Genomic DNA, 10944 nt, shown 5'->3' on the forward strand with positions numbered 1-10944 from the left:
AAAAATCTGAGTGCGAGGGCGCACGTCTGCAGTCCCAACAACGGTCAGACGGTAAGCAGAGACACGGGCATCCCTGGAAATGCAAGGGCCAACTAGCCTGGCCTACGTGGTGAAGGTCTGGGCCAATGGAAGACTGTGTCACACAAAGTGGACTGATGGACTGATACCCCAGGCTGTCCTCTGATCTCTGTACAGATGCTGTACATACTCACGGAAAATAAACTTTAAAAAAGAAGTGAGGTTACAGACGGGGAGGGGCCGTGTGATAATAAAGGCAACCCCTGCGATGTGAGTCTACACGCAACGCCACGCACAGCAGTCGCCACCAGAGAGCTCTAGAACAATCTCCTCGGTGGCCTTCGAGAAAGTTGAGCCTTGTTCATATCTTGATTTTGAGTTTCTGGCCCTTAGACCTGTCAAAGGACAAACTTCTGTTTCTGCTGCCCACACTGTGATACGGTGTTACGTGGCCACAGGATTATCTACGCAGGAGCATCATTAGCCAGCTCCAAGTTGCCCTTTTTGTTAACGCAATTACTTTAGCAATTGGGCCGAAAATGCTAAATGGAAAAATGTACGGGCTGGAGAGATGGCTCAGTGGTTAAGAGCGCTTGCTACTCTTCTAAAGGACCTGGGTTCTGGACCCAGCACCTTCATGGTGGTGCACGACCATCTGTAGGCAGACATGTGCTACACATCCAAACTCATAGGTAAAACCACTCACACACACAAAATGAATTAAAAAAAAAAAACCTGTAAGAATAAGAAATAAATAACTTTAAAATGGTGGACTACTCTGAGATTCTGAGTAGCATGATGGAAACTCAGCCATGTGTTTGTCTTATGGGGAACAGCAACTATGTCTTCCCAGTGCACCCGTGCATTAGTCATTCAGCAGCTGTCTTAGGACCCCAGTGTCCAAAAGACTCTTATTTTACTTAGTAATAGCTGCAAAGCATGGGAGTGGGGATGCTGCATTCAGATGGTGAAGAGAAGCCACAAAGTATTTCCTTTAAATGAGGTGGTGGTTGACCTGATAAGGAAAATAAAAGCAATCCTGAAACAACCCCTGTCCAAACATGCTGAGATGCTAAGATGGGAGAAGACAGAAGTCTTCCAGATGAAAAACGGAGAGACACAGAAGTGGCAGGTCTAGTATTGCTGCCACCTAAGAGGCAGAGATACAGAGTGGCAGGCAGGTCTAGTGCTGCTGGGTACACACTTAGGAGGAAAGGCACAGAATGTCAGAGCCTGTCACTCCCTGAACTTTCAGGCTGGAACATCCAGAGAAGGGATGACCCTGTCAATCCCATGAGACTCAGGTAGGGTCAAGGTCACCACCTGGGACACAAACACTCCCAAGAGACTAGGGTCAAGGTCACCCTGTCCCTTTCCATCAAGCTCCTCCCTTTTGAGGTAGCCAAGACCTACCTGCTACCCAGGAAGCTCATGGCCAGCTCAGCCAGCTCAGCCTCCACCTCTTCCTGGCTCAGTACTGTCCCTGGAACCTTCCATGGCAAAGGGCTCTCCAGGCTCAGTGGGGCTGGGAAGTCTTGGAGGAACGTGTCCAAGAAGCCTGGGATCTCGCCATCACAGGCCATCTGGCTGCTGTTCTGTGGGGCTCCAGAGGCCATGCCCAGTGCATCCCGGGGGGGCTCGCGGCTAGGCTGGGGTGAGATGGTCTACGGCCAAGTCTTCACTCTGGGGAGAGATGTCAGAGTTAGCAATATCACAGGGTGACAGTTTCTGTATGATGGGGAATATAGGTGTCCTGCTTTGTCTCTTTCACCAGCCAGCAAAGTGAGGCAGGTACCTCAACAAGCCCTGGGCCTCGCAGTTCAGGGAACATAGTTAATGGAGAGTTATTCCCATTTAGTATCCTGACACGAGTTCAAGTGGAGAAACATGCATACCCAGAGAACTGCCTCAGGAGATGGGATCAGAAGCAGGCCATGAAGACATCTCATAGATGTGAAGGAGGGAATTCATGTTCTCTGTAGAGTGGTGGAGAGGACCAGAGGACAGGGACACCAGAACCAGGTCATGAAGGCAGGTAAAGGGGTTTAACCAGATATCAGGATGCCAGCATGTCAACAGCTGACCAGCTGGTAGAAAGGGATATGTGTCAGGCCATAGTAATGGTGGGAAAAGTAACAATACACACAGGTCACCAGTGTAGAGCTATTTGCGAGAGACAGAAAAACTTAGGCGAGCGAAGGGTGCTGCTGGGGCTGCCTGATTGGGAGAAGCACAGGGCTAACCAGGGATAAGGAGCCTTTGGGACATGGTCAAGTCTGTCCATTGCTCTCTAATAGGAAGAGCGAGTCAAGAGCCCAGAGTATCCCAGGCTGAAGCTGGGACATGGGTTTCAGCCTCGTCCCAAACCCTTACGGTTTTCCTGAGGGTTTGTAGCTGCCAGGTCCTGGGTATTGCCTCAAGCTCTGCAAAGTCAGGTTAAAACCCCACTTCACCAAAATTTGGAGGTGGTGGTCCCTTGCCCAAGGTCTCAGGATAAAGATAGGGCTTGGAGGAATGCCTGCCTGAGACTGTCCCTTCCCACACTGGCCCTTTCACATCTGAGGTACACAAAATGCCCAAAACTCTTGCAAGTCTATAGCAGTACATTGGTGTCTTCACTGGGTTGGGCTTTTAGCTCTCATCTGGCTCAGAGCCACCTCCGGCATGGTCAACTAGCTCTTTCTATATACTTAATGTCCAAGCTTGTAGGCTTGTCCTTCGGTCTGTGACCCCCAAAGACTCCTTTCTTCCTTTACAATCATCCAGCCTCATACGGTACTAGAGTGTCTCTTGCTTATACCTTTTTTTTTTTCTCCCCTTGTGATGCTGGAAATTGAGGCCAAGGTATGCATGCAAAGCAAGCCCACTACCACTAGAGCCACATTCCCTCTGCCTTTCGTTGACAACCCCTGATGTGTCTGTCCCTCCCTCCCCTGCTCGCCCTGGGGTTGGAGGAAAGCCCCAATTTCCACCACACCTGACAGATAACCTCCCTCTCAGCAGCTGCTGCTTCTGGCAGTGTCAGCCCAGGCCAGATGTGGCTGTTCAGTGAGCCCCCTGAGGATGGGACGCCTCTGAAGGCTCTACTTGATACTCTGGCTTAGGGACCTTTATCAGGAAAGAGCCCAGCGTGTTAACCATCAGAGGAAACAAATGACGATCTTTAAGGTGATAAAATGGATATAAGATGCTGAGCACCCCAAGCTCTAGGCGGGAGAACCTAGAGAGAGGCTTCAGAGATGGCTCCCTCTGGAGGCCTTGAAGCTTCTAACTGCCAGATGGGTGAGACTTCTAGAACAACCACAGATGGTACCTCCAAACTTTGCCCAGAGGGAGGACTAAGGATGAACCAGACAGATGAGGAAAACTTGGAGAGGTAGCAGGAGGGAGCTCAAAGCACACACTGCAGCCAAGACTGTCCTCACTCAGGACCTTACTTCAGAATAAGGCTTCCAGTAAAATAAGAAGTAAAAGACACAAAGAGGGCCTGGAAATGCATCTCAGTTGGTGGACTGCTTGCTTGGCATGCCCAGGGTTCCAGGTTCAATTCCCAGCATAAATGGGTGTGCTATTGCACACCTCTGATCCTACACTTGAGAGATAGGGACATGAGGATCAGAAAGTCAGGGCTATCCTGGGCTACATGCAAAGAGTCACAGGCCAACCTGGGATACATGAGATTCTGCGGCAAACGCAAAACTAAACAAAACACCAAAAGAGAAATAGATGTGGGGAGGGTTCCAATATCATGTTAACCGAAATAGTATTTGGGGTACGAAAGAAAATGTGTGGTGTGACAGTTAATACTGTTAATTTGGCAGGACCTAGAATACTGAAGGGAAAGCCATCCGGTGAGAGACTCTCTCGGTTGGGTTAACTGAAGTGGGAAGGTCAACTGTGGGCGGCTCCATCCCGTCACCTGGGGTCCTATATTAAAGAAGAAGTGTAGCAGCTGAGCTCAGCTCGCACTTCTGGTTTCCTGACCATGAACACAATGTGACTAGCTGCTTCTGGAGATGATGTTGCCACCATGAACTCTATTCCTCTAAACCGAAAACCAAAATTAACCCTTCTTTTAAACTGTTTTTGTTAAGCTTTTGTTTATTTTGAGACAGGGTTTCTCTCTGTAGCCTTGGCTATCCTGGAACTCACCCTGTCAATCAGGATGGTCTGAAACCCATCTGCCTCTACCTCCCGAGTGTTCTGATTAAAGGTGTGCTTCCTCCATCAAGTAGTTTTTTGCAACAAGAAAAAAAATAACTGACACAAGTGAGAAGGAAACAAAACACAACACCTCTTTCTTCTTTCAAAGGCTGAAATCAAAAGCTAATTTGTTTAAAAAAGATATATACAAGAAGCTACAGGCTGGTGTTAGCACATGCCTATAATCCTGGCATTCACAAGGCAGAGGCAAGAGGGCTGCCACAAGTTTGAGGCCATTTTGGTCTACATAACAATTGCCAAATTAGGTCAGGCTACAGAGACCCTGTGTCAAAAACTAAACAGCCTCCAACACCGGACAGAATGAGGGGCTGCAACAAAGGCAGGATCCTGCACCCTGGTCTACAGCAGCCAGCTTGAGCTCATCCACCAGGCAGTATGATAAAGGATAAGAGACGACAGGCCTTCTGCTGCCATGCGCAAACAGAGGGACTTGGAGATCATACAGCAGAAGCAGAAAAAGTCGAATGAGGAGGACCCTAAGAGTCTTGGGGTCCACTTTTCTCTGTACTTTGCACATGGAGCCAGCCCCACCATGCTCGCCTTCCCCTGTAACGCTCACAGGTCCAGCACATTACCTTTGTCTTGACTCTGCAGTGGGTCTTCTTTCTGTAGCCTCTCTCCCCCTGGGCCACTCTTGGAGTGTTTTCCTCCCCTCTGGGGGCATACACTAAAGTATTAAAAGTGGCTTTGCAAAAATATAGATATGGTGCTTTTTTTTAATTTGTTTTTTTTTTTCAAATTAGGGTTTCTCTGTGTAGCTCTGGCTGTCTTGGACCAGGCTGGCCTGGAACTCATAGATCCACCTGCCTCTGCCTCCCGAGTGCTGGGATGAAAGGTGTCTGCCACCACTAGCTGGCAGATATAGTACTTCTTAGTGAAGGTTATGTTGCCAGAGCTAAAATTTATTGTCTACAGTCACACTTACTTACAAGTTAATAAAATGTAGCCTAGGTTACAAAGACTAAGCAGATAAAAAGAATAGAGTGTAAATAAAGCAAAGAAAGAAAGATCAGTCTGGGAACGAGACAGAAGCAATCTAACCCAAAGGTAAGATAGAAAAGAAGAAGAGAGTGAGTTCTGGGCCAGGGGTTGGCGATGCACAACAGAAGTAGTTGTTAGAGCTGCAGAGCATGGGGACAAAGAGATGGACCAGGCCAAGTGTCACATGGTACCCCACTCACACACTCTAGCCCCTTGGTATGCAGGAACAGAAGTATGATTACTGCAAAGCTGTTCCCAAGCAACTGACAAGCATTTGGATTATATTTGTTTCATGAAATTTTACAGGCCCTAATGGTACTAGAACCTCCAGCAGTGCTAAATGGCTTGACATAAAGCTATGACTAAGATCAAAGTCAAAGCCCCAACTAGCAAAACCCTGCCCACAGCATCATCCACCTGGTACTGTGTCTGCTATATGTTTTAGAAGGCGGACACCTTTCTAACCTTCACCCTTGAGCTGTTTCCTTCCTCTAGAGCCCTTCCCCACAGTCCACCTGTTTTCCCTGGAGGCTGGGTTCATCATCCTCTTTGCCTTGCAGCACTACAGACCCAAGCCTTTAATGTACCTGGCAGGACACCCACTCTCAATGCCCTGTGCTCTCTGCTCCTGGCTCAGGACCTGTTACAGGTCCCACGGCTACCTGTACCATGCATGCTGAGTGGGGCCTGGATGGCATGGCAAAGAGCATGACTCCACGCTCATGCTCTTGTGCAAAGCTCTGCTTGTATAGGCTGGCTTACTCTCAGGGCCTGTACTAACCATCCACTTGCACTAGAAAGGCAGTGTACCCAGAGAAATTCTGTCTGCTGCGGCAACTCAACTCATTTCTGCATTGTGTGGCTTGGGTCACAGGGAAGAACCAGTTTTCCTTTTCTGGAGTCTAGCTGAGGCAAAGGAAAAGAGTAATATCCTTTTCCTTTTTCCGACAAACTCCTAAATCTGACAGATGCCTTTCCAGCAACTCTGCTGTGGAAACCCAAGACCAGGAGAGAAAGGTTCCGACAGTGGCAGCAGAGACTGATAAAGGGCAGGGCACCACTGATCGCTGGAAGGGACAGTGGCAGCTGGCTGGCAGTCAGCAGCTGGACGAAGGAGTCTGTGGAGAAGCAGGGGTAGGAGAACAGAGTGCTGGGTCTGGGAGGTGGTTGTTTGATTTCAATAATGTGCTCACAGTAGCAAAGGACCCCGCCAGCATGAGAGGAACATGTGCATGAGTGTGTGAAAGCCACTAAGCAAGGTGGTGGTGGTGGGTGGCATGGGAGGGCGAAGGGGTGGCAAGCCCCTTACTCCCATGGCTGCAGGGCCTTGGCTGGGTCCTCCTGGTTCTGGGACTGCCTCTGTACTTACAAGCTGGCAGCTGCTCCTTAGACCCTGAACTTGTGATCTTCCTGTCTCCACTCTCCAGAACTGGGCTCACAGGTGTGCACCACATCTGGCTTATGTGGAGCTGGGATTGATCATGCGTGCTAGGCACGGAGTCTGTCAACAGAGCTATACCCCTAGCCTAGGACTCTTACCTCTCTATTTTTTCTCTATTTGTAACTAACGGCTAGGAATAGTTTGGTGTAAATCCTTATAGATCTTAACCAACTTTTACTACGTACATGGGAAAGACTGTTTATATTTACAAATGCTTGTTATAAATATTGTGGTAAGACAGACATTACAAAATTATCACTTTAGCCTGGCATGGAGGTTCATGCTAGGTGGTTCAGCACCTGGGAGACTGAGGCAGGAGACTTGACACCAGTTTGGTGCCAGCTTGGGCTACTGAGTAAGACCTTGTCTCAAAAACAAAGCAAAACAAAAAACAAAGCCCACCCCCACCAAACAAACAAAACCCAAAGGGTAGTGGGGTGCTGGTTAGTGTATCATTTGGCTGATTCTTACCTTGAAGGCACGAGGCCCTGGGTTCATCTAAAACCTGGATGTGGTGGTAAATACCTGTAATTCCAGTACTTGGGAGGTAGAGGCAGGAAAGAGCTCAAGTTCAAGGTTATCCTTAGCTACGTTATGAGTTGGATACCAGACTAGGCTACATGAGACCCTGTCTAAACAAAACAAAACAAAACAACAGTATCCAAAAACACTTCAAGAATTGTTTTTTCTATTGGTGCTGGAGATTCAACCCAGGGCCCTGTGCACGCTGAACATGCATTCCACCCCAGCCATGTCCACTCCCCACTCTAACCATCTTTAATGGGCTACTATTCTGTGGCATCAAACACAGCCATATTATTAGGCAGCCATTTTTCTTTTTAAAGGCTTGGCACTTTTTCAATGGATCCTAAATTCCATGTGGTCAGGGTCCCTAATCCCCTTTATGCTCAGTAAAACTGAATGGCCACTGAGTGAGAATAGAAGCCTGAGACCTGGGATTACCAAACAGGAAATGAAAACACTCCCTTAGTACAGTGGGTAGCAAAGGCAGCCTAAAAGGCAAGGTTGGCCTCACGTGAGGCCACAATGGAATTCTGCAAATTAATGTTTTGGGGTGGGGTATGGTTTTTAAACCTCTCAGAACGGTACATGATTATCAGGCCACGTTGCAGATGAAGAAACCAAGTGCTATTACTCTAAGACCACAAACATGAGATGTGACCAAAGCAGGACTCAGTTGAGGACTCTGGTGCCCAGTGACTCGGCCACTTCCAGCCCAGTCTGTTCCCAGAAAACGTAATAACATTTGACAACAGGAGGGATATGAGCATAGAGACCAGGAGGCAGAGATGGACTTGTGCTCAATTCCTCAGGTGGGAGTTCACAGAGCTTGATATTGTGAAGACATCTGTTAATCAAGGGACCTTGAAGTAGAAGGCCTTGGTGGAGCAGACCACGGCCTTCCACTGGGCCTCCTTAGGTGTTAAGTCTCTGCAGAAATCCCTACAGTGCCTTTTCTCATCATCACAGAGAGCTTAGGGGCTGGCCACACAGCTGTAACGGTGGAGCCCCAGACACTCAGGATGAGGCTCTACCGCAATCTGTCTAAACATCTTCAGGCTGAGCCTCCAAACCAGGTGTTAACTAAAGCACTGGCTTTAAATATACTCAGGGGCGCCACAGGGCTGGGCAGTCAGGTTGAAAAGATGTGGTCTCAGAGGGGCGTCTTCCCTGGTAAAGCTGAGAGCTGGGCCAAGGGCCTGGCTCACATGTTTTGGGGTGTGGGTGTGGGTGAGAGATCCTTCAAAACGGAGGACTGTCACCCCTTGCTTGGTATTCCGTTTAGCCTCACAGCTCTCAGGCCACCCCCGGATCTCGGTTCAGTCACACCCCTATGTGGTCAATGGATTCCCAGTTCCATGCCCCTAGCTTCCTATGCTTTGCCTCCAGTCCCTCAGTCCCGGCTGCTTGCTCCGATCTTTTGCTCCCTTGCTCCCAAGTCCCTTGGGCTCCGGCACCCGAAACAGGTCTTGGCCTTAGTGCTTTCTCACCTCTCAATTTCGTCCTCAGTCAACCTCGTGCACCTCGGGCCCCGACGTGACCGCCACCCTAGTCCGAGTCTTCCACCCTTGCTCTTCATCCCCGGCACCCCGGGGGCCTCACCTGCCAGCCTGCCAGCCTGCCGCAGTACTCCCCACGAGCTGCTCCGGGCCGGCCCCGCCTACTTCCCGTCCTGGGCGCCGCAGGCTCCGCGCAAGCGCAATCGGGCCTCGGGCGGGCCTCTGCTGCCCCCTGGCTGTCTCTCTGCCCTCTTGTTTCGGGGAAGACACTCGCCCTATTCGCCCCACCCCCGGCCCCGCCCCGAGTTGCTTTACTTCTCCAGCACTGAATAAGCAGCAAGCAGCTCTTGCCTCACAACTTGTGCAGTGATCTGCCACGGGGCAGGGATGCAGCTCTATACTGCCCAGAACTAGCCACCCATCAGAGACAAAAGGTGTATTCCTCTGGGTCATGTGTTTTATTTTTAAATAAGAGGGTCATGGGATGGTTGCTTTTGAACGACAAAAGAAAATAAAACCCTTTAGGTCAAAGAAAGCATTTTAACGTCTAACATTATATTCATTTCATACCAACGAATGCCTACCATGCCTGTGTACAGCGTGGAGAGCACCCTTCTCGGTTCCTGTGGTCTCGCCCACTTGACCACATGTCCCAGGCTCCTCTTGGTCAGGGTCCCTGGCACTTTGTGCTCAGCAGGACTGCATGGCCACCGAGAGATAAGCAGGCCTGAGCCCTGAGGCTACTAAACAGGAAATGAAACATTTCCACATTTCCTTAGTACATCTGGTAGCACAGGCAGCCTTTTAAAGGCAAGGCTGGCTTCCGGTGGAGTTTCATACAAAAGGAATGAAGACATCCATCAGGTTGAAACTGCAATACAGGGTGTATGTGTGGTGTGGTGCGTGTGTAGCACGGGCTGTCCTGGACTCCCTTTGTAGATCAGGCTGGCCTCAAACTCACAGAGATCTTCGTGCCCCTGCCTCCTGAGTGCTGGGATCACAGGTGTGCACCACCACTGCCTGGCTCTCAGTATAAAAGTTTAAAGATGGAATGGATAGTCTGGGTTCAAGGCCTGTAGGACAGTCTTTCCCCCAAGCCCAAACTAACCACACAACTGAGCGGCCTTCCTGCAGGCTACTCAAGATGGATTGGCCCAAATGGGCAGAACAGCAAAGCCACAGCCTATGTATGCTAGGTACCCAACTCAAAAGATGTGACCGTATTAAGGTCCCAGATTCTGACTGGAGTGGAAAAGATAGGTTCTAAGTGTCCTTTTTGTCCTATAGCTTATACTTCTACGCCATATCCCAGCGACTTCTATGCAGCTTTCCCAAGGCACGGGCTCTCCCTCTGCTGTATGTTCTTTTATGGTTGCCAGGGCTCAGGTGGGAAGTCCTGGTGGGGCTATGTGGACAGGCCACTACATGAACAACTAGTTGCCTGTGTGACTGTGAATCTACTGCAGAGGGAGGGTTCCTATGAGGAATGTTGGCTGCCTCTCAACCCAGCATTTTCCAGAGCAGCCTTGGGGCAGCTGTCTTGCTGAGCCTCTGCTACCACTGGCATGGCTACAGAGCAGTCAGTTTCTATCACATCTAAAACAGGAAACGATGCTGGGTGGGTGGAGAAGGGAGCACAGGAAGGGGGTGCAGTTAGAAAGGCAGTCCATAGCTACACCCAGCTACCACAGAGCAGTCTGACTTACAGAGTATTTTCTGAACCTGGCATCTGACCAGCTTCAGTGGGGGTACCCAGCTGCCTGTCTGAGGCAATACAGACTCACGATAAGAACAGGAGTCAAAATAGACTCATGATGTCACCAGAGTCATACACAGGCTCTACATGCCAAACATGCTTGGAGTTTCAAGTGGCAGCCATAAAAATATGGGTGAGGGATCAGGAAGCTGGGCTACAGGTGGCGGGCAAGGAGCTGAGAACCAGGCTGAATACTTCGGGCCTTGCCTGCTCCACCTGGCGTGCCAAGACTTCTTTGGGTTGCCGCTGTCTGTCTTCCTGCTAATCTTAGACTGGTCCTTGCTTGTGCTGCACGCAGCTGCACTACTGCTCGGGTACACACCTGGTGTGAGCTGCTGACCAATTGCTCCCCATGGTCCCAGACATGGTGGCTTTCTTGCTGGCACTGCCGTGATGTGGGAACAGCAGGGTGTACTTTAAACACACAAAGGATGGAGAATGAAGGTGATCCTCATGAGTTTCCCGGTCACCAGTAAAAGGCCCCAGGCTTTTTCTCCAGAGAA

At 49.8% G+C, this 10944-nt stretch overlaps 1 protein-coding gene across 2 annotated transcripts in view; it reads right to left on the reverse strand.

Annotated features, from left to right (window-relative positions):
* Ppm1f (protein phosphatase, Mg2+/Mn2+ dependent 1F) overlaps positions 1-8900 on the reverse strand; it is a 31069-nt gene extending 22169 nt beyond the window's left edge. The window contains exons 1-2 of one of the 2 annotated variants that reach the window (XM_021645951.2): positions 8789-8900; positions 1432-1701 (exon numbers count right to left, since the gene is read on the reverse strand). In XM_021645951.2, the coding sequence (XP_021501626.1) occupies positions 1432-1634 (203 nt within the window). In that variant the 5' untranslated portion in view covers positions 1635-1701; positions 8789-8900. Of the gene's footprint in view, positions 1-1431; positions 1702-8676 lie in introns of both variants that reach the window. The other variant, XM_021645949.2, reaches the window with a different exon arrangement.
* Between the last annotated feature and the right edge of the window lie 2044 nt (positions 8901-10944).

This window comes from Meriones unguiculatus, chromosome 17 (genome assembly GCF_030254825.1).
Source record: "Meriones unguiculatus strain TT.TT164.6M chromosome 17, Bangor_MerUng_6.1, whole genome shotgun sequence".
In the NCBI taxonomy this organism is placed as follows: domain Eukaryota; kingdom Metazoa; phylum Chordata; class Mammalia; order Rodentia; family Muridae; genus Meriones; species Meriones unguiculatus.